General features: G+C 45.0%; 1 protein-coding gene across 1 annotated transcript in view; it reads left to right on the top strand.

Moving 5' to 3' along the window:
* The window catches only part of LOC104301951 (multiple epidermal growth factor-like domains protein 6), a 232,026-nt gene that overhangs the window by 146,782 nt on the left and 61,332 nt on the right, over window positions 1–23,912 (top strand). Inside the window, exons 7-9 of the mRNA XM_054166960.1 lie at window positions 4,439–4,564; window positions 17,997–18,119; window positions 20,850–20,987. Coding sequence (XP_054022935.1) covers window positions 4,439–4,564; window positions 17,997–18,119; window positions 20,850–20,987 — 387 coding nt within the window. The remainder of the gene's footprint in view (window positions 1–4,438; window positions 4,565–17,996; window positions 18,120–20,849; window positions 20,988–23,912) is intronic.

Here is a 23,912-nt window from a genome sequence, read left to right as displayed (position 1 = left end):
AATGAGCTCTCCCACATACCAAGAATAAAGAGACTGTGTTCAGAAATTAGCTGTTTATGCAAGGAATAAGAAACAAGGATCCCTTTAGAAAGGCTTTTTAGATGAACCCAGCCCAGTTTTCTGTTCTGTTCATTCTTTGCACGTCTTCTTTTGCTTTTTTGGCAACCCTGTGTTTCTGGGAGCCAAAGTGCCAAAATCACTTTTGAGAGGAAGCAGATTTTGCAGCCTTGATGGCTTGGAAGTCTCCCATACATAAGGAAGTGGATTGATCTTCTTGTAAGATATTCAGCTTACATCTGAAGAGTCAAAAACCTAAGATAAGCTACTTTCTGGTGTGATTCTGTGGAGGATTGCTGAACTGGTGTCACAAGCTCTCTTCAGCGAGTCTGGTCCTCCTACCACATCATCACTGCATGTTTGGGATCCTGACTAACTGCATTGCTAGTGTGAACCTCAAAAGGCTTTGAAGAAATCAGTTTGCCATTCCTCCTGCTCTCGTTAGAAACTTCTACTCTTTCTCTAAGGCAAACAACCTCCAAAATGGGTTGCCTTGTTCAGTGAATAGTGAGTGAAAGTAAAACTCTTTCCTCCGAGCCTTTTGATGATCCCTGATACTTTGTGCTATGCCAGAATTTTGTCTTTTAAGATGCTCCTTTTCTTTCTTTGATTTTTGGTCTCACAAATTTTGCTCAATATTGAGTTCATTTTCAGATGTATGTGCCAGACTGAACACTCACTGCAAATAAGCTAATTAGAGTAACCAAAGGTAATGTTGTCCAATTCTGGTCTGTTTTTAATGCCTTGATAACATTAATATAATGAGTTTAACTTCATTAAAGTTTAACCACAAAGTGTCTGGAAGGCAGAAACTCAGAACATGCTTACTGTAGTATTGGGCTGTGGTGTTGAATTGATGTAAATTCGTTGTCTTCACTGCAGTTTGAGCACCTAGAATTGAAAGCAGGCTCTTTAGACCACTATTCATCTCTGGTGCCACCTGTTATCTTTGATGACTGCCTTGCTGCAGAAAAGCTGTTGATGCAGGGTTTTATGGAGACTTTCACACACCAAGGCTCTTCATAGAGGAAGTAACAAAGAAAATATCTCAAATCTATAATCTATGTTTTTCCACCTAAGTAAAAGCACAGCATGTCTGAAGTTACATTTCTTCTCATTAATAAGGTTGAATTTCAGGTGGTAAAAGAACACCGGTTTGAAGAGGCTGCGTGTTCTAACCCCCTGGTTGCTGTGTATACCCCTAACTGTGGCTTCATACTCAGGGCTTTTGTACAAATATGACCATTGTTATAAAAACTAATGGGCTGAGAAATTTCTCAACCATGGGCAGATCCTTGTTGCCTCTGCATGATGCCTCCCACCACTGTCCCTTTTCCTGCAATGCCACCTTCCCTGTTCAGCATTGCCAAGCACTGTCCCTGGCAAAGAGCCTGTCAGAACTCTCCAATCTCTACAGCAGGGCTGGTTTTCTACCCAGCTTCAGGATCAAGTCTTTGAAAGCACAGGACATGCTGTATTTCTCCCCGAGCCCCACACATGTTTATAAATACATAAAGGGTGAGTGCCAAGAGGACAGAGCCAGGCTTTGTGACAGGACAAGGGGCAATGGGTGGAAGTTGAGGCATAAGAAGTTCCACAGAAACTGGAAGAAGAATTTTCACTGGGAGTGTGACAGAGCACTGGAACAGGCTGCCCAGGGGGGTTGTGTAGTCTCCCTGTCTGGAGCTATTCAAGACCTGTCTGGATGAGTTGCTGTGTGACCTGGTATAGGGGATCCTGCTCTGGCAGGGGGCTTGGACTGGGTGATCTCTTGAGGTCCCTTTCAGTCCCTAACAATCTGTGATGCTGTGATCTGCTCAGGCCTCCAGTCTCCAGCCTTTTTGAGAGAGGTGGAATGAAACTCATGACAGGGCTTTCCCTTTTCCTGATGCGAGATGCGCTACTGGTGCCCGGCACCTCAAGCACAATCCATCCTGTTCCTTCCCCAGTGGCTCTTCTCGTGGAGTCTGGCACCTCCTCTCATGTAGCCCATGTGATGTCTCTGCAGCAGATGTGATGAACCTGGCCATGGCTGCTCTGGAGTGATCCCTGGTTCCCCAGCCACCATCAGAGCCCCATGCTGGGCCATGCTGCCACACTGGTGCAGGCTTTAGGTATGAGAGTTTACATCCCATTGTGGCTTCAAAGCCTCCAACAGTCTCAGTACGACAGGTTGCTGCTTATCTCCCCTTCCATCCAAACTGGCTCATGCCCAGAAAAGGAAGGAGAAAATGGCACTCTTAAAAATCGAGATGTATTTTCTGTCACTTGGAGCTGATTGAAGGCGGTTTTCATCTTCTGAAATGTTTTCATCTTATTTGAATATTCTTGCTGAAAAACAAGCCCTTAGATACAAATGTGCAGCAGGATTTGAATGTCTGAGGTCTTCTGTATCCTCTGGGGGACTGGAGTTGCTTTCAAGTTATGTTGCTGACCGGGCAGGAGGTTTGCAGGCACAGGTGGAGCTCAGAATGCAGGCTCAGGGCCAGTATGCAGTGAGGTGTCTCCAGGCTGCTGCTGTGTGTGCATCCATGATCATGTATAAATTTGCTTTTCTTTATGTCTGCTTAACTCACACCTGACTGCACAAACTCGGGATTTGCTCATAGGTAACACAGGCTGAAATGCATCCTGCAGCAGCTTTTGTGGCTAATGTTTCCTTAATGCTTGTTACAGATCAGTGAATTAATAGGAATATTCCTACAGTAAATATCAGAGCTCTTTGCTGACTTCATTGGGTCCAGAGTTTCATGCTTTCCTTGAGGGACCAAATAATCTTCCCAGCTATTCATGGAGAGCATAGAAACATAGAATTGTTTTGATTGGAAAAGATCTCTAAGATCACTAAGTCCAACCGTCAAGCCAAGACTACCAAAGCCATTAAATCATGTTCTGAAGTGCTATGTCTACATGTTTTTTGAACACCTCCAGGGGCAGTGACTCCCTGGTCCAATGCCTGACCACTTTTTCAGTAAAAATGTTTCTCCTAATATCAAACTTAAACTGCCCTGGTGCAAATTGAGATTATTTCCTCCAATCCTATCACTAGTTAGTAGGAAGAAGAGACTGACCCCCACATGCTCTACTCCATTCAGGGAGCCATAGAGAGCAACAAGGTCTCCATTCAGCCTCCTCTTCCCCAGACTAAACAACCCCAGTTCCCCCCAGTTGCTCCTCATAAGATTTGTTCCCCAGACCCTTCACCAGCTTCATTGCCCTTCTCTGGGCATGCTCCAGCAACTCAACGTCCTGGTCCCTCAAAGCTGGTGAGGGACTTTTTAGGGTGTTAGGTAATGAGAGGACTAGGGGGAATGGAGCAAAAATAGAAGTGTGTAGATTCAGATTGGATGTTAGGAAGAAGTTCTTCCCCATGAGGGTGGTGAGACAGTGGAACAGGTTGCCCAGGGAGGTGGTGGAAGCCTCATCCCTGGAGGATTTTAAAGCCAGGCTGGATGTGGCTGTAAGCAACCTGCTCTAATGTGAGGTGTCCCTGCCCATGGCAGGGGGGTTGGAACTATATGATCCTTGAGGTCCCTTCCAGCCCTAACAATTCTATCATTCTTGTAGTGAGGGGCCCAAAACTGAAGCCAGGATTTGAGATGTGGCCAAATACTTTTGTGCTGTTAAAGTACAGATGGCTGTAGCCCTGCACAAGCTCACACTTCCATCCATCCATCCCAGGAACAGGCTCAGGAGCTCCATGTTATTTTTACATGCAGTGCGTGAATAGGTGTGGGTGTGTGTTAATGTCTTTTGGCAGGAGGAGAAATGTTTCTCCAGCGGCCAGGGATGCACATTGAACAAAAGAGAATATTAATTTGTCTGGATAAAAGAAAGAAGCCTCTTTGGAGATGTACTGAAGAGCCTCTTGTTCCTTGTGGTTTATTTTGGAAGCTGGTCCTGCAGAGCTTGTGACTCCAGTCATTTGCAGCTTCCTGTGCATGAGGCTGAGGAAATCAGCCTGAAAGATGATTGCAATTAGTATTATTTTTTCACTTAATGATACCCCCAATAACCAAAAAAACAAAGAGCAAATGCTGGTAGGGCTGCTCATTTTACCTTCTAATATTACCCACCCCACCCCTCCCCCCCTACCTCAGTGGATTCTGGAGTGCTTTGGTGCTGTCAGATCAAAGGGTGGCTGTACTTCAGTCAGCATTAAAGCTCTTAGATCTCACCTGCCTTTCGTGGATGTGGGACTCTGTGTCAAACAAGCACCACGAATAGGCTGGGGAGCAGTCACACAGGGGATGGGGACAGGTGGATTTGCAAAAGCTGTTTGCTGAGCTTTGTGTGGTTTTGCTGTCATTTATGTATTTAAAATAAGAAATAAGTTGCTTGGGTTGCTGACGTCCTTCCTTCAATGCTTCTGTGGCTCCAGCCATCAATTCCTGCAGTGTTAACAAGGGAGGCTGTGAGCAGCAGTGCATTCAGCTCAGTGAAGACCATTACAAGTGCCAGTGCCAGCCAGGCTACCAGCTGAAGAGGGATGCCAAGTCCTGTGAAGGTAAGTCATAGAATCACAGAAGGGTGGGAGTTAGCAGGGACCTCTGGAGATCATCTAGTCCAACCTCTCTGCTAAAGCAGGTTTGCCTAAATCAGGTTGCACAGGAATGCATGCAGCTGGGTTTTGAATCTCTCCAGAAAAGGTGCTCCTCAACCTCTCTGTTATTTTCAAACAAAATAAATTTCTCCTTAAGTGCAAGTGAAACCTCCTGGATTCTATACTTTGTGCCCATTTCTCCTTGTCCTATCCCTGGTGACCACTGAAAAGAGCCCAGTCCATTCCTCATGGCCTCTACATGTGATAGATTTGTAAGATTCCCTTTCAGTCATCTCTTCTCCAGGCTAAACAGCCCCAGGTCTCTCAGCCTTTCCTTCTCCCAGAGATGTTCCAGTCTCTCAGCATCTTTGCAGCCTGCGTTGGGCTCTTTCCAGTAGCTCTCTGTCTCTCTTGGACTGGGAGACCAGAACAGGACAGAATACTTCAGGTGTGGTCTCACAAGGGTAGAGTAGAGGGGCAGGAGAACCTCCCTTCACCTGCTGGCTATGCTCTTTTTAGAGTATCCCAGAACACCATTGGCCTTCTTGGCCACAAGAGCACATAGCTGGCTTGCAGTGAACTTGTCCACCAGCACTCCTAGGTCTTTCTCCACAGAGCTGCTTTCTATTAGGTTAAGTTATGTCCTACCTGCCTGGAGACACAGACAAAAAGTAATTTAAAAGAGCCAAGGGTAGTCCTTCAGGTTGCTGTATTCATTGCTGTTTCACCCTGCTTGCCACAAGCAGCTGTAGGGATCACTTATTAACAGTATTAAAATAATCTGTGTTTGAGCTGTGAAGTTCATGTGGGTTCACACCTTCAGACATGATTTTGGCCTCGCAGACCTCAGCCTGAACATTGCATGCCGACAATGATGACATAGGTTAGGAACTGAATCGTGGTTTGATTCGAACACTATATTACTCATCAGGTTGTGTATAGGCTTGGCAAGCACACCCTGTTTTATCTGACATAAAGCCTTTCCTTTATCTGCTCTTGGCTTGTGTTCCTCCTAATTGCAGTTCTGATTCATTCAGCCACCCCTCCAGGTTTCTAAGCACTCAGAACAGAAATGCTACCTTTGGGGTTGATTTTTTTTGTTGGTTTTCTATTTCTTCCTTTTATTTTTTTTCCCCTTTCTCATATATCTTCACATATTCATCAGTTTTTAAGGCACCCCCCTTCCCTTTCTCCCCAACACCAGAGCACACACATGGTACCTTTGAATATGCCAGAGACAGATAGGGCCAAATTTATGGATTTATTGCGCTAAAATTCCTGTCACAAAACCGTTTCCATATGGCTCCTCTTCTGCTCGAAGATTTGATATGCTGTGTATGAAGTGTAAGTAAATCCTGCTGTTCAGCTTGCTTCTGATTCATGCTGTCTGCAATAAGCACTTGGCCTTCAGTTTTCGTCTCCCTACGTCCAGTCCTCCGCAGAAACTCCATGCCCTGTGCCTCAGGAGGAGCTGTGGCCAGCTCGCCTCTCTGCTGTCTCTCATGGGGTGGCTGAGGTTTGTCCCTGAGATTGTCAGAAAGAGTTAGTAAAGGAGAGTGTTAGTGGGGACAGGACATCAGAGACTTGTACTTCAGCCTGCTTCCAGACCTCTCGTGGCTCCTCTGGCCTCTTGAGATGTCCTTGGCCAAGCCAGCTGGGCGTGCAGCCCCCTGTGTGGAACTGTTGTGTGATTTTTATGGTGGTGTAGTGGGATAGAAATTGGATCAGTAGGGGGATCTTCTAAATGCAAGTAAATATCTAAAGGGTGGATGTCACAAGGATGGAGCTGAATGCTTTTCTTTGGTGCCCACTGATAGGATAAGGGGCAATGAATGGGTGCTAACTAGAGCACAGGATGTTTCACTTGAACTTAAGGGAAAACTACTCTGAGGGTGACTGAACACTGGACAGGGCTGCCCAGAAAGGTTGTGGAGTCTCCTTCTCTGGAAACATTCAAAGCCCACCTGAACACATTCTTGTGCAACCTGGTCTAGGCAAACATGCTTTAGCAGGGGGGTTCAACTAGATAATCTCCAGAAGTCCCTTCTAACCCCTACCTTTCTGTGATTTTTTTGAATCTATGATCCCTGGTTGGTTAAAAGTTGTCCCTTGGGCGGTCATGGAGCAGTTCAAACCTTCATGTATCACTTCATGGTCTATCTCAGCCAGCAGTGACTGGCTGAGCTCAGCACAAAAACAAGTAGTCCTGGTCCCCTACTTGGTGAGGCTCTACCACTACATAGGCAGCTGTGGTGGTAAAGCTCTCTTGCCTCGTGGGGTTAATGAGGGTCAGCCCCCATCAAAGGCAGCAGTTCCTCACCAGCTAGTAAGTACTGAACAGTGGAGAAGGGACAAGGTCAACTTGGTATGTGGGTGAGACCTTCTCTGGAGCTTGCACACATCTCTGGCTACCTGTGTTTAGGGTGATGCAAATCAAAATAGGATAGCACAAACCTCCAGCAGGACAGCTGTGGTCAGAGGAAGGAGGTTCTGTCTTGTAAGGGGAGCTCAGCTGGCAAAATGAAGACTGAACAGGATACCTTAGCAAATAAACACCTGGGTGAGAGAACATTTTTACAGAAACAAATGAGCAGAGAATTATCATGAAAATACTTGGGCTGGCAATCAGAGATGTTTTAAGTAGAAAAGGTGGGAGGAGATGAGCCTGACTGCTTTTGATTTTCAACCAGAAGGGATGGCTGCTGTAGTGCTAGTTTGGATGGAAAAACTTACATCATGGAGGTTTTTACTACAGCAGATGTAGCTGTGCTGCAGGTGTGGGCTCATCCTGTCTGACTCTTTGGGAGCTAATGCTGCATCTTGCAGCCCTGAAAGGCTGTTCAGAAGTGCTCAAACCTAGCAAGGTGGTACAGCCTTCAGTATGAAGGTAAACTGATAGGATGGAGTGGTATGGCACCAGATGAAGTGAAATAGCTACTCTGAGGCTGAGAGATGTGGTCAGCAGTGGCTGTGGTACTTGTATGAGAGGATGGACATTACAGGATGTGTGCTAGAGTGAATTCTCTGTTGGGATGTCCAGGGATGGCAAGAACAAGTATCTTTGAGTTCCTCTTCTATAAATCAATGCTATTACCACCCCTACAAAAAGGAAATTCTACTTCATATTTTCTCTAGTGTAAAGTCATTGTTGCTGTGAGTGAGGAGATTAGCTTGATAAGGCTCAATTATCTCTCTTCAGATGCTATGCCAGATAAGACTGGAGACAGTGTTCTTTGCAACCTTGCAGTGAAGGTCTGGAAGGTTCATAGCACATGCAGAGCCCATACTGACACTTCACCAAGAGCAGTGTGTCACAGAAAGGTCTGGGTTGGAAGGGACCTCCAAAGGTCATCTAGTCTCAGATCAATGCATCACCATGGCTTTTTCAGATGAGGTTTCTGGGGTGTCCTGGTATGTCTAGGAAATGAAACAGTTCCAGTGAATATTTTAATACAGGATTTAACAGCTTGGAACAGAGCTTTGTAGGCTGGAGTCTATTATCTCCTAAAGTGAAGTCAAACAATAAGAGCCAAATGTGTAGGAAAAAGAACACTAATGAGTTATTTTTAACTTCTCTTGGAACCTGCCTGTAACAGGAGGGAACAGATATGCCAGTGGAAAACATGTCAATCAGTGCTTGCCTCATGTCCTGAAGATCTTTCCTTTACAAACTTTTCTCTTGTCTGAGAAGTTCCAAGGCTGCTCTCTTTGCTCAAATGGCTGTTTTACTAACATCTTTGTAGTGTGTGGTTTGCTTGTTGTCATGTCACAGAGGACCACAAGGTTTCCTCTATGCTGTAATCTTTCTCAAAATTTAAGTCCTAGGTGCTCTGAGAAACATTTGTAACGTGCAGGTTTCCCAGATGCTGTTTGATAGTGATGCCATTTAATTTAACCAAGTAGAAAAAGAATCAGCAGATAACTCAGCATTTCATAGCAGCAAGGAACAAGTTCTCGCTTGAAGCTAAATTCCTTTGTAGATCACAAGTTGCCGAAACTGCAGAACCAGGTTGTCAGCCTTCAAAGTGTCACGTAGGATGAAGTGCTGCTGTCCCTTGGAAACCTATTTGCAACCTATCAGGCTGAAAGTCCAGCAGAAATTTTCAGTTCTGCATCCTTAACAGTGATTTATTTACTTATTTTTAAAACTACTGTCAAGTCAAGCTCTCAGCCAGCGGACTCCAACAGTTATGCTCTTGAGATGACAGGAGGTGAAGCCAGGGAATATGAAGGTGTTCTGGGGCAACATCCTCCTTTGTCAAACAGTGACACAAAATGCCACTGGCAGTGCAGAAAAGTGAAAAATTAGGAAAAAACATCTCATATTTAAATGTATCTATAAAATAGAGATCTTTCTCTTCTATTCCTTTTCCCTACATAACTAGACCTACAAATGTATGTGGTTAGCCACTGGAAGAGCAAAGCATCAAGACCTAGAGGAAAACACCTTCAACCCTTCCTCAGGACTCTGCTGCCAGTGTTGTTGAATGCTGACTTGTTGTGTTGGTGCTGACTTTTTTCCTGGTGCCCTGATAGAAGCTGGCTTGTACAGAGCTTGAGATGGCCAGTGAAAGAGATGACACTAAAAGGTTCTTCACCATGAAGGTGGTGAGACACTGGGACAGGTTGCCCAGGGAGGTGGTGGAAGCCTCATCCCTGGAGGTTTTTAAGGCCAGACTGGATGTGGCTCTGAGCACCCTGATCTAGTGGAAAGTGTACCTGCCTATGGCAGGGGGGTTGGAACTGGATGATCCTTGAAGTCCCTTCTAACCCTGACAATTCTGTGATCCAATGATAGAGGCAAGTGAGGAATGTTAGTCAAGTGTCTCAAAGTGGGTAAAAAGGCTCAAAGTGAATTAGGGCTTGAATTGCAAGGAAATGGGCTTCACTTTTAAAAAGCTTCATTTCAAACTAAGCAGAACTCTAGAAGATATATTTTCAACGGTGTCCTCCACAATTTGCCTACCTCACATTATTCACCAGCATGTTAGTGACTAGTAACTAGCACTCTAAACTGAAACCTCAACCTTCTGCAGAATGTCAGATTTTATCATGAAATCTCTGGCTCTTAACCCAAATCAGACCTGTCCAAACAGTGCCAGGAAGTCTGTTTTGGTGTGTGCAAAGTTTTTATTTGGGCAAATCATAGCATCAGACAATTGTTAGGGCTGGAAGGGACCTCAAGGATCATATAGTTCCAAGACCCCTGTCTGGGGCAGGGACACCTCACACTAGAGCAGGTTTCTCACAGCTATATCCATCCTGGCCTTAAAAACCTTCCACCACCTCCCTGGGCAACCTGTTCCAGTGCCTCACCATCCTCATGAGGAAAAACTTCTTCGTACCATCCAATCTGAATCTACCCACTTCTAGTTTTACTCCATTGCCCCTAGTCTTGACACCCCAAGTCCCTCCCCAGCTTTCTTGTAGCCCCGTTAAGATGGTGGAAGGCCACAATTAGGTCTCCTTGGAGACTTCTCTCCTCCAGACTGAATAGCCCCAACTCCCTCAATCTGTATTCATAGGAGAGGTGCTCCAGCTCTGTAATCATCTTTGTGGCCCTTCTCTGGACATATTCCAGCACCTCCAGATGCTTTCTGTACTAGGGACTCCAGAATACACACTCCAAATAAAGCAGTGTTCTTCCAGCAGGTACATGTTCCAGGAATAAACTCACAAACCACAGAGAAATCTTCTGCAGGCACTTTATAAATGTTTTTCTAAGCATTTGCCACTTAGAGCAGCTTATCCTTGAAATGGTATTGCATTGTTCAAGGAAAAGAAGATGGAATTGTGATGTACAGCATGAGCAACATATGTTTTTAGCCTCAAAAGAGGTCTTTTGGAGCTCTTCAGCATTTATTTCCTCTAGTGACTTTTAAATACATGCTGTTCCACGATGAACTCCACTGCTGTATGTGTTTATGGGTTCACACATATTGGAGTGCTAATTGCTATTGTTTAGAGAAGCTCTTAAAATTACAGCAAAGTGAGGATAAAATGGACTTTTCTTGTCCTACTTCCAAGGTGTAATACAAGCCCAGTTTCCTGCTGTTTGAAGCGTTGTTGCTGGTCGATGAAAAATGCTCTCCAGCAACAGAGAAAATAGCGTGTAGAAAAAACAAGGGCTTTGCTATACACCAAATTCTGTCAAAGAGAAATATTCTCCCCCCCCACCCCCCAAGCTAATCTCTTACAGCTGCAGTAATCTTCATTGTTAGTTGTAACGCTGGCAGGTAAGACCATTTTCAGACCAAAACGTGACCTTTAAGTTGACAGTGGGCTCTAATTGGTTGCAGTGATAAACCCCTGCACAAGTGGGAATGGAGGATGCTCACAAATCTGTCAGAATGAGAGAGGGGTTGCCAAATGCGAGTGTCATCCAGGGCATTTCCTTCCTGCAGACAAAAAGTCCTGTGTAGGTAAGAAACTATGGGCTGTTGATTGGGAAGAAAGGTATTAATCAATGCTTTGGCTTACTGAGCTTAGAATCACAGGAAGATTCAGGTTGGAAAAGACCCTCAGGATCACTAAGTCCAACACAGAACCTTACTCTACAATGTTCACCCCCAAACCACATCCCCAAGCACTACATCTAAACCACCTTTAAACACATCCAGGGTTGGTGACTCAACCACCTTCCTGGGCAGCTCACTCCAATCCCTGACCCCTCCTCCTGGGAAAAATTTTCTCCTAATGTCCAGTCTAAACCTACCCAGTTGCAGCTTGAGGCCGTTCCCTCTTGTTCTATCACTAATTACCTGTGAGAAGAGACCAGCACCAGCCTCTCTACACTTTCAGGTAGTTGTAAAGAGCAATGAGGTTCCCCTCAGCCTCCTCTTTTCCGAACTATACAGCCCCAGCTCCCTCAGTTGCTCCTCCTAAGTTTTATTCCCCAATGAATAGAAAGGAATCCATTCTGCAAATAAGCATTTTGAATCAGCAGTTCTCTCTGGTGTTTTATGTCAGAGAATAGTCTTGAAGGGACCATTTTAGTAATGAAAATCACTCTGTCATTTCTTAAACTATGCTTTTATAGCAATTGAATTTGTAGGTGCTGTGGTGTTAGTCTTGTAGGGTCCTTTTAAAATAATGCCCCAGATATAGTTCCTGGAAAACTATTCAAGTAGCACTGTGAACCAGGTCACTGCAAACCTATTTAGAATTCAAAAGGGTTTTTAGCTGGAGCACTCTCTCCATATTAATAGAGTGACTACTGTGAAGGAAGAAATCATCAAGTCTAAGATTTCCAAAGAGGGGAGCTTAGAAAGTTGAATTCCAAAGTCTTGTACTTAGCCTCTGATTTTCAAAAGGATCTAAAGCATTTCTGACCCCAAATTTTGGGGGAATTAGGGACTGAAATACCTGCTTTGCTTTCTGTATGATGCTTGACAGGTAGGGAGTTTATTAGTTTTATGAAGTGCAAAGCACCTATGGATTTTGTGGTGCACAGATTTTTCCCAGCCATGTGTTCAGACACTAATTTTAAACTTCTTTGGAAAACTTGGCCCATAGTGCAGCACAGGGCACTGAAGCACCAGTTCTGTACTGGAGATAACAAACGCTGTGCATTTCCTAGTATCATAGAATTGCCAGGACTGGAAGGGACCTCAAGTTTCAACTCCCCTGCTATGGGCAGGGACACCTCAGACTGGATGAGGTTGCTCAGAGCCACATCCAGCCTGGCCTTAAAAACCTCCAGGGATGAGGCTTCCACCACCTCCCTGCGCAACCTGTTCCAGTGTCTCACCACCCTCCTGGTGAAGAACTTCTTCCTAACATCCAATCTGAATCTACCCCCTTCTAGTTTTGCTTCATTTTCCCCAGTCCTATCACTCCCTGACACCCTATAAAGTCCCTCCCCAGCTTTCTCACAGACCCCCTTCAGATACTGGAAGACCACAATAAGGTCTCTTTGGAGCCTTCCCTTCTCCATATTGAGCAACCCCAACTCTCTGTCTGTCTCCATAGGAGAGGAGCTCCACCCCTCTGCTCATCATTTCAGGCTGGATGTTAGAAAAAAGTTCTATACAGAAAGAGTGATTGCCCATTGGAACGGGCTGCCTGGGGAGGTGGTGGAGTCGCCAACACTGGAGGTTTTCAGGAGAAGACTTGACGGGGTGCTTGGTGCTGTGGGTTAGTTGTTTGGGCGGTGTTGGATTGGTTGATGGGTTGGACGCGATGAGCTTGAAGGTCTCTTCCAATCTGGTTTATTCTATGTATTCTATGTATTCTATTCTATCATCATCCTCATGGCCCTTCTCTGGACAAATTCCAGCATGTCCAGATCTTCCATATAATAGGGGCTCCAGAACTGGACACAGTAGTATTGTCTGATCTATGCAGAGTACTGGATACTTTGGAAAATACTTATCTCCTAACCTGAGTATTTCACTTGGTTGCCTGTGAGACCTTCTGTGAGTAGCACTGCACACCTCAGGGATAGCTGTCCTACTGGGATTACTCGGGAGTAAGGTTAATGGAAAAGCAAGGTATTTTCCAGTAGCATAGACACTTAACTGATGATTAATAGAAGGAAACAGGATGGGGCTTAATGCCAGGGTCAGCATGTTACATGTTTTATCTCGGTTACACATTGACAATTCTGTTAATTTATGTATAAACTAAACCAATGAGTAATTTGCAATTTTATATATTGGAACAAATTTTCTTCCCACCCCATGGCAACAGTCTTTTGAATAATTAAGCATCCTGTCTTGCTGTGGATATATGACTATTGGGGGGTTTCCTCCTAGAAATTATTCAAAGTCTTTTGCAACGCTCAAGCCGGCATTTGACTCTTTGGAAACTGAGCTAGGAGGAGACAGGAGGGCCAGCTGAAAGTGCCATGCTTCAGCTGCTAGTTGTATTTACAAGATATTTACAGGAAGAAAGGGACCTGGAGGTACTGGTTGACAGTAGGCTGAATATGAGCCAGTATTGTGCCCAGGTGGCCAAGAAGGCCAATGGCATCCTGGCCTGCATCAGGAATAGTGTGGCCAGCAGGAGTAGGGAAGTCATTCTGCCCCTGTACTCAGTGCTGGTTAGGCCACACGTTGAGTGCTGTGTCCAGTTCTGGGCCCCTCAGTTTAGGAAAGATGAGTTGCTGGAACGTATCCAGAGAAGGGCAACAAAGGTGGGGAGGGGTTTGGAGCACAAGCCCTATGAGTAGAGGCTGAGGGAGCTGGGGTTGCTTAGCCTGAAGAAGAAGAGGCTCAGGGGAGACCTTATTGCCATCTACAACTCCCTGAAGGGAGGTTGTAGCCAGGTGGGGGTTGGTTTCTTCTCCCAGGCAACCAGCACCAGAACAAGAGGACACAGTCTCAAGCTGTGCCAGGGGAGGTTTGGGCTGGAGGTTATAAAGAAATTCTTCATGGAAAGAGTGATTTGCCATTGGAATGTGCTGCCCAGGGAGGTGGTGGAGGCACCATCCCTGGAAGTGTTTAAAAAGAGACTGGATGAGGCACTTAGTGCCACAGTTTAATTGTTTAGATGGTGTTGGGTGATAGGTTGGACTCGATGATCTCCAAGGTCTTTTCCAACCTGGTTAATTCTGTATTCTGCCACTACTTACTGTGGGGGGCATCGGAGGTCCTTTCCAACCCAGACCATTCTATAATTCTGTATGAAGGAAATATTTAACGCTTTGTTGCCATTAAAATATTATTTCCTTACAGATTAAGTGTGTATCTTTTCTGTTTTCTGATCATCTTCTATATCAAGTATATGGTGAAACACATGCAGGGTGGTGGCTGTGGTTCAGTTTTCCAGCTTTTTTATTTTTCTGTATGAAAAGGAAAAAAGGGGGGGCAGAAAAAGAAAGAGAAAGAACATTTGCAGCATTTGCCAACATGCTCTACTTGCAAAGTGACAATTAATTGCAGGAAGGGAAAGAGGGGGGGAGGAAAGAAAAAGGAGAAATAACCCATTTTATTCTAAAGAGCAGCCACTCACATTGCTGCTTCAGAGAAGCTGTCATTTCTCCTGAAATTTTCATGAGTCGATGTGTGGTGTTTGCACTGCCTGAGGCCTCTTTTTGCAAGTGGGCTGATTGCATTTGTAAAGCTACTTGTGCTCAAGTACAAGGGGCCACAAGTATGGCACTGGTTGCAGCGTGTATGGAGGAACAACACACACAAAAAAAACCCTGGTAGAAAGTGGTTTGCTGTGCTTAAAAGGTGAGAAGATGCACACCACATAGACTGACCCAGGATTGTTGTGAGGAATAACCTGCATTTTGCAAGCAAAATGTCAGAACATCAGAAAGGAGCAGGAGGTTGGTGAGGGGTTTGCTACGTGGGAGATGATGGCAGCATTTGCAAGGACGCTGCTGATCTCTGCAGCTGTGCTCCACGGCAGCAGTATTTAGTGTAAACTTGTGGTGGGTTGAAATTTTCCCCCAACATAAAATTGCCAGACCAGCTCAGTTGAAAGCAAATAAAGCTGTATGTATAAGCACACTACGATTTAGAAATGAAATGCAATGAACATGTACAAAAGATACAACATTTACATGTATTTGCAACTTATAAACAACACAAGAACCCCCCCTGGAAAAAACCAGGGGGCGACCAACCGCTTCCTCCTCTTCTCAAGCTGTGCCAGGGGAGGTTTAGGCTGGATGTTAGGAAGAGGTTCTTTATAGAAAGAGTGATGGGCCAACTGGAATGTGCTGCCCAGGGAGGTGGTGGAGTCACCATCACTGGAGGAATTTAGGAAGAGACCGGATGGGACACTGAGTGCCATGGTTTAGTTCATTAGATGGTGTTGGGTGGTAGGTTGGACTTGATGATCTCTGAGGTCTTTTCCAAGCTGTTTTTTTCTGTTCTATTCTGTTGTCCTCCCTTCTCCCCTGTACATGGGACAAGAGGGGGAAAAAAAAAAAAGAAAAGCAGAGAGTAGCTTATCAGCACTTAACCACAACCAAGAATGCAGTCAGTGTCAGCAAGCTAGCAGAAGCACCAGTTTAGTAGGTTGAAAATTACCCCCAACATTAAATTTGCCAGCCCTGCCCAGGTGGAAGCAAATGAAGTTGTATTTACAAGCAAAACTACAATCTACAATGAAATGCAATGAATATGTACAAAATATACAGGATTTTCAAATGTTTACAGGTATTTACAATTAATAAACAGCACAAAAAAATCCCCTGGCCAAAAATCCGGGAAGCTGCAACAGCTTCTCCCCACCCCTGCTCCCCTCCTTACCCCCCTTGGACACAAAAGTGACAAGAGAAAGAGCTGAGAACCTGTTGCTAATACCAGTCACAACAAAAGCAATGCAGTCAAGGTCAGTAAAGCCAGAAGAAGCATTAGCCAGAGCCAAAGAAGAGAAAAGAGAGACTGTTTTCATTAGTAGCTTATATTTGTTATCTGTCCAGTTTTCCTTTTTTAGACCCAATAGTGATTTATTTACATTTTACCATTTTCTGTTCAAGACCTGTGGAGAATTTTAAAGGTACAGCCCCAAAACTGCCACACACCAGCTAGTATCTGCTAGAGCAAAGAAATCAAAAAGAGAAGAAGTCAGTTTAGAAAACTAACTTTATGTTAGTTATCTGACCATGGGGATTAATCAGACCTTATCATTACTTTCCCTTCTACGTTCAAAGGTGATTTACTTACCTTCCACCACTTTGCTACTCAAGATCTGTGGAAAATTTCTTAGGCATCAGCCTAAAACTGCCACAAAGCTTTTGTTTGTTTTTCCCAGTTATTATTCCTTTAAAATATTTGCATGCTCCTCCACTAAGTTTTTAAGGAAGCTGGGATGCCTTTGACAGTTGACTCCAAAATACAGACTAGTGAGTATCATAGAATCAGTCAGAGTTGGAAGGGACCACAAGGATCATCTAGTTCCAACCCCCCTGCCATGGGCAGGGACACCTCACACTAGATCAGGCTGGCCAGGGCCTCATCCATCCTGGTCTTAAATTCCTCCAGGGATGGAGCCTCAACCACCTCCCTGGACAACCCATTCCAGGGCTTCATCACTCTCATGGTGAAGAACTTCCTCCTCATGTCCAGCCTGAATCTCCCCACCTCCAGCTTCATTCCATTCCCCCTAATCCTATCACTCCCTGATATCCTGAGAAGTCCCTCCCCAGCCACCTTGTAGCCCCCTTCAGATACTGGAAGGCCACAATTAGGTCACCTCGGAGCCTTCTCTTCTCCAGACTGAACAGCCCCAACTCTTTTAGTCTGTCCTCATAGGAGAGGTGCTCCAGCCCTCTGATCATCCTCATGGCCCTGCAGACCACAAGCAGACTCTTTGCCAGAAGGCTGGGTGAAGAACAATTCTCCGCACCTACAGCTCTTCCCCTTTTATCTCTTGTTACAAACCAGGTGAAGTTCTTTTGTTGAGAGTAGCTCCCTCCCTGCTGGACTTCTGTAGGATTCTGCAGGATTCAGGATTGTGACAGAGAATATCTGACTCAGATGTTCAAGAGGGGATTACACGTGGCACTTGGTGCCATGGTCTAGTAAGCATGAGGTATTGGGTGACAGGTTGGACTTGATGATCTTTGAGGTCTTTTCCAACCTTGTTGATTCTATGATTATATTCTATGATTCAGCCTGGTGAAGAGAAGGCTTGGGCTGTAGAGGGACCATTTACCAAGGCCTGTTATGCTAGGATGAGGGGCAGTGGTTTGAAATAGGGAAGAGAAGATGTAGATTGGATGTTAGGAACAAGTTCTTCACCATGAGGTTGGTGGAACATTGGAACAGGTTGCCCAGGAAGGTCATTGAAGCCCCATCCTTGGAAGTATTCAATGTCAGGCTTGACAAGGCTCTGAGCAACCTCATCTAGTGGAGAATGTCCCTGCTGACTGCAGAGGGATTGGAGTAGATGACCTTTGGAGGTCCCTTCCAACCCAAACCATTCTGTGATTCTGTGACTCCATTGCACATACTGAGACCCAGCCACCACTTAATCCAAATCATCTGTCATTCAGGAAATAATCAGTCAGCTCCTGCTTCATTAATTTCAATATAATGGCTGTGAGGACCCAGTGATAATTTTAGGGTACTGAGAGACAGGATGTTTTTCTGTGTTCTTCATGTGGATTCTTTTGCTGTCGCTCTTCTACAGGAATAACAAGCAAAACATTTTGGCTGATGCTGTAAATATAATGTTTGGTGTTGTAAATATTCATGTTGAGGTTCAAGGTCAGTAGTGTTTAGGGGGGAAACAAAGAGGTTCTTTTGGAGAATACTGCTGTGGGTTCATCACTCCTGGATTCATCACATGCTGAAATTTGTGCAGTAACATCAGGCTGCTCTTTTCAGAGAATAATAGGAAATCACAGAATCATAGATTCAACCATGTAGAGCAGCATTATTTTTTTTATTTCAGTATCCAGATGAATATCTCTGCCTTTCTTTTTGCTTCACAGACATTGATGAGTGTGCAGAAGGGAGAGCCAGGTGTGCTCATCGTTGTGTGAACACTCTGGGATCCTTCACCTGTGCCTGTAATCCGGGTTTCGAGCTGGGCGCTGATGGAAAGCAGTGCTACCGTAAGTGACACTTTTACAGCTCTGCTTTTCAGGCTCTCTTCTCTGCAGACTGCTCTGCTTCACTTTTAATTCCCTTGGATTAGCACTCCCAGCAAAATAAATGTATGCAAAAGCTCAAATTTAATACTATTTTCTTCATCTTCTGCTACTGCTGGTTTTGCAGTTGATACATTCCTAAGCCTGTGTTCACAGACCTTAATTACTGCATTTCAAAGAGCAAATAGCCCTGCTGGTTTATCTTCAGAGTCTGGTGAATTCTATTGCAGAGTGACCAACATGCTGCCACTCTATGAAATTGATTCATTCCTCTCATTTTATTTGTTGTTGTGGTTTATTTTTTTAATATGCTGCATCTGATGCAGAAGTAAACCAACAGTGATGTTCTGCTCTTGTCTTTAGCTGTCTATGTTGAATTCTGTTTCTCCTGAGACTATTGGCACTGTTAAGTAGGAAAAAAAGGAAGACTGAAGGTGAAAGAATTATTTGAACTACTAAAATTTCCCAAAGTAAACTGATGCTGAGCCCTCATGTCTTTTGTCACATACTTACCCCTTGCCAGCAGAGTTTCTTAATCCACACTGTTTTCCTTGAGAAGGGGACTGACTCCCACTGCTGTTAGTTAAGAGGTGATCCCTGGGCTGTCCTTGAGGGCAAATTGAGATTAATCGAGGAGGTGATGTGGAAGAGTTGGTGTTATTATGGACCTAACATAAGCTCACTGGAATGCAGACCAAAGCATGACCTGTTTTAGCAAAGAGGTGGGCAGACACTGTTCAACCTTATCATACTCTGCAAGAACTTCCAGCAGAATTTCCTTGGGAAAATGTGCCAGAGAATGAATGTTTTCTTTAAGAACATGTCTGTGAGAAATACTTGAAAGTGATTTTCACCCTTGTTAAAGCATTAACATACATTAAAGCCAAAAAAAAAAAGCCAATCATGTGAGAGACATCCTGGGGAATTATCTCATAGGTACTGGGGAACTGTGAGGAAATGCAATTAATATGTAGACTCCAAATGATCTGTTATGATGTTAAAAAACTGGTTTAGACCACTTAGATGTCATTGTGATGTTTCTGATAATATTTTTCCTCCATATTCAGCAGATCTCAGGGGATGCTGATTCTCTGTGCCTTATGTACAATAGCACAGAGCAAACAATAAAAACAAAAACATTCTGCATATATTTATGATCAGGATTATCTCAGTGTTTGAGCAATTTACAGTCTTTGTTTGTTCTTTCATTTCCCCAGTGGCCTGGGGAAGAGTTGTTATTCCAGTTTTACTGATGAAGAGCTGAGACAAAGCAAACGATGGAGATGGTTTATAAAGTCAGAATCTGTGTTTGATTGCTGGGTTTCCTAAATCTCAGCTTAATACACTGGACAGGAGACTAGATTTCTTCTCCCTGGTGCAAATAATTGTACTTTGCTTGAGGTGTAGTTCTCCATATATGTATTCCAAATTTGTACTCTCTTCCAAGCAGACTTCCACTTCTTTTCAACTGGCAGATCACTGCCTGGAGGCACAAAAAGGGATCAGAGTCGCTAGCACAGGTGTGTCCATGAGCTTTGTCCTTCTGTACCAGACCTGATGGCCACTGCTCTGAGCAAGGGTGTTTCTAGGAGTGTGGTGGCTTCTTTGGGGAGAATGTTTCTCAGTTCCTTCTATACAGTGTGGGAAATTGATTCCTCTCTAAGTAACTCCCTAAGACAAACTGGCTAATTCTTGAAGAGAAACACAGAACATAGAATCATTCTGGTTGAAAAAGACCGTTCAGCTCATCAAGTTCAACCATTATCTTAACAGCCAGGTCTGGTGCTAAACCATGCACCGTATCTATGCATCTTTTAAACTTCATAACTGAGCGGGGTTGTTTTTGTTGTTGTTTTGTGGTTATTTTGTTTTTTGAATTCTGAATGAATCCTAAATAAATTAAGTACCTGGGTGAGAATGAGATGGACAGATGTTCCCTTTCCTGTACCTGGATAGGGAACATCCACATCTGCATCTGACCAAAATATTGTGAGGACAGTCTATTGCAACTGAGTACAGGAGGATTGGGTGGTCTGTCATGGCAGAGTGGGCTGGAGATGGCATTGTACCATCATCTTGTCTTCTGTGCAGGGGGACAAAGTCCTAGCAGAGGAGATTCCATGTGCCCCCTTGAAGGGACATCCAAGAGTCAAAACCTGCAGACTGTTTTGCTTTGTGTGGTTAGGTGTCATGCTCATCAATGGAACTCTGCTGTGAAAGTTCTAAGGTGGTTGTGTTTGGATGTTTCAGAATCCAAACCTTTCCCATTCTCATACAAAGCTAAAAACTGCTTTCTGGAAAGCATAAGCAGTCTGGGTTTAGATGGACCACCTGTGTTCCTCAGATGATTCCTTCCCTCCTCTGGGTCAGGGGCTGAACTTGTCATTGCATTCAAACAAAGCATAAATCTCAGGGAAGCTGTGAAGGCTCCTGAAACAAGGAGCTGGCTTCATGTTACCCAAGTCAAGAGCATCCACTGTTATGACACAAGGAGACACATACCTGGAGTTTGGTGACTCCAAGCCATGGTGCTCCTTTTGAGTCTGCATGGGAGCTGAGTTTATATTTCCTGCTCTGGCAGTCAGCTTATGGAGGCTTTTTCTTCTTTTTTACTGAAGACTTATTCTTCAGTGACTCTCCCCCCATCCCCTGCCCTTGCTTTTTAACATCCTTTTGATTTATTTTCTCTGCAAGGCATCGAAATGGAAATCATTGACAGCTGCCAGGCTGACAACGGAGGCTGCTCACAGCGCTGCCAGCACACGGCGGCAGGGCCACGCTGTTCCTGCGACCACGGCTATCGCCTCCACCCTGACGGCAGGACCTGCACAGGTAATTCCTGCTGGGTGCTGCATCTGAACATGAGCCAGCAGTGTGTCCAGGGGGCCAAGAAGGACCACGGTATCCTGGCCAGTATCAGGAATAGTGTGGCCATCAGGAGCAGGGAAGTCATTCTGCCTCTGTACTCAGCATTAGTTAGGTCATACCTTGAGTACTGTGTCCAGCTCTGGGGCCCTCAGTCTAAGAAAGATGTTGAGAAGCTGGAACCTGTCCAGAGAAGGGCAACAAAGCTGGGGAGGGGTCTGGAGCAAAAGCACTATGAGGAGAGGCTGAGGGAGCTGGGGTTGCTTAGCCTGAAGAAGAAGAGGCTCAGGAGAGACCTTATTGCCATCTACAACTACCTGAAGGGAGGTTGTAGCCAGGTTGGTCTCTTCTCCCAGGCAACCAGCACCAGAACAAGAGGACACAGTCTGAAGCTGTGCCAGGGGAGGTCTAGGCTGGATGTTAGGAAGAAATTCTTCACAGAGAGAGTAATTTGCCATTGGAATATGCTGCCCAGGGAGGTGGTGGAGTCACCATCCCTGGAAGTGTTTAAAAAGAGACTGGATGAAGCACTTAGTGCTATGGTTTAGTGTTGGGTTATAGGTTGGACTGGATGATCTGTGAGGTCTTTTCCAACCTGGTTATAATTCTGTATTCTGTAAACCTGGGAGGCAGAAGGTGTCACGGCTCTCTCGGCCAGGGGAGCCTGCAGGAGAGCTGTCACTCAAGTCGGTACCTTCCCATCCCTTCCTTTCTTCTGCGCCTTTTAATTAACGCTGTCCTCTGGCGCTTCCTCCACCGCTGCTCCCGCTTGCCTGGCTCTCTGTGTTTGCTGGGATTATTAATTAAAGAGGGGAAGAAGTTCTGCATCCCAAATGGAAGGCAGCTCTGTGGTGCATCACCACGTGCCTTGGCCATATCCTGTTGTGTCCAGACAAGTGTTGCTCTCCTGACATTTATTTTTTTTTGTTTTCCCTTCCTCAGCTGTTGGCTGGGAAGAGAGATGGCTCTGCTGGGCAGTTCAGAAGTGCTTCACAGAATTATAGAATTGTTAGGGTTGGAAGGGACCTCAAGGATTATCCAGTTCCAACCCTCCTGCCATGGGCAGGGACACCTCACACTGGATGAGGTTGCTCACAGCCACATCCAGCCTGGCCTTAAAAACCTTCAGGGATGAGGCTTCCACCACCTCCCTGGGCAACCTGTGCCAGTGTCTCACCACCCTCATGGGGAAGAATTACTTCCTAACATCCAATCTGAATCTACCCAGTTCTATTTTTGCTCCATTCCCCCTAGTTCTGTCATTACCTGACACCCTAAAATGTCCCTCCCCAGCTTTCCTGTAGACCCCCTTTAAGACACTGGAAGTATTCATAGTATTATAGAATTGTTTTGATTGGAAAACTCCTTTAAGATCCTCAAGTCCAACCATTATCAAATTCTATGAAGTCTGGTGCTAATACTGCCTGTTTTGAATCCCCATCATCTACCTCCAGGGATGGGAATTCAACCACTGCCCTGGGGACTTCATTCCTGCCTTTGATAACCCTTTCACTGAAGAAATGTCTTCTAGTATCCAGCCTAAATCTTCCCTGGTGCAACTTGAGGCCATTTCTTCTCATTCTATCATTTGTTACTGGAGGGAAGAGACTCACATCATTGGAATGTGCTGCCCAGGGAGGTGGTGGAGTCACCATCCCTGGAGGTGTTCAAGAGGGAATTGGACGTGGCACTTGGTGCCATGGTCTAGTCATGAGGTCATGGGGTCTGTGGTGACAGGTTGGACTCGATGATCCTCGAGGTCTCTTCCAACCTTAGTGATACTGTGTTACACACCCACCTCACTCCAATCCCTTTTCAGGTAGTTGTAGAACAATGTCTCCCCTCAGCTTCCTTTTCTCCAGGCTGAATAACGCCAGTTCCCTCAGCCACTCCTCACCAGACCTGTTCTCCAGACCCTTCAACAGCTCTGTGGCCCTTCTTTGGACCTACCCTAGCACCTCAATGTCTTTCTTGCAGTGAAAGACCCCAAACTGAAGGCTGTACATGTTATGGAACTTGCTGCACTTCCATCAGATTGCTCAGTGATGAGATGGCACTTCTGGCTGTGAGAAGTCTCACTTAGGAATTGAAAGCAATAGTTAGATTTGTTTTTGTTTTGAGAGAAGAGCTAAAAAATTCCTTCATGTTTTAAATGATTTTTACAATGTGATTTTTTTTTCTGTTGTTTACAGCTTTTGCTATGCAAACTGTATCTCAGTCTGGTTTAGGCTTGCTGTCACTGTGCCATTAAAATTTTAAAGGATAGCCAAGAAGAAGGGGGTGGGAAATAAAAGCAGGCATCACACAGTAGTACACTGAGACGTGAGGAGAGATGGAGAGTGGGAGCTCTGGTAAATGTGAGAGGCATTGCAGACAAGCGTCTTGCAATAAAAAAAGAAAAGAAAAGAAAAGAAAAAGCCAAGTGCAGAAGAGAGGAGAGAGCAAGGGAGGAGGGAAGCACTGAGGTCTGGAAGGATGGTTGATGCTGGAGCTTAAAAAGCCAAGGAAAAGGTCAGGAAGGCAGATTTGGACCCAGAGCCCGGCAGGGGTGGGATGGATTAGGCAGTCTTGTTTAACTATGGGTGACAGGAGACAGAGCAGCCTCCAGCCTGTGCCCCAGCTCAGTGACCTGCTGGTGGAAATTTCAGAGGGAATCAGTTACTCTGGACACAGTGAGGGAAGTGAGAGCACGGGGAAAGGGTTTGGCAAGGCTGAAGACATGAAAGCTGCTCTTAACAGCAAAATTCTCCTTTGTGTTGGGTGCACATTTTGCATTGTTACACAGACAAGGGGCTGTTGCTAGACCCCAGAGCAAGGCATCATCTGACAGAGTGCAGAAGAGCTTGGCTTGTGACATTTCTGGAAAACACTCCACGTTCAAATAACTTGCAT

The sequence above is a fragment of the Dryobates pubescens genome, chromosome 13, assembly GCF_014839835.1.
Source record: "Dryobates pubescens isolate bDryPub1 chromosome 13, bDryPub1.pri, whole genome shotgun sequence".
In the NCBI taxonomy this organism is placed as follows: Eukaryota; Metazoa; Chordata; class Aves; order Piciformes; family Picidae; genus Dryobates; species Dryobates pubescens.
The sequence above is the reverse complement of the archived record's forward strand: the minus strand, read 5'-3'. Positions and strand labels throughout refer to the sequence as shown.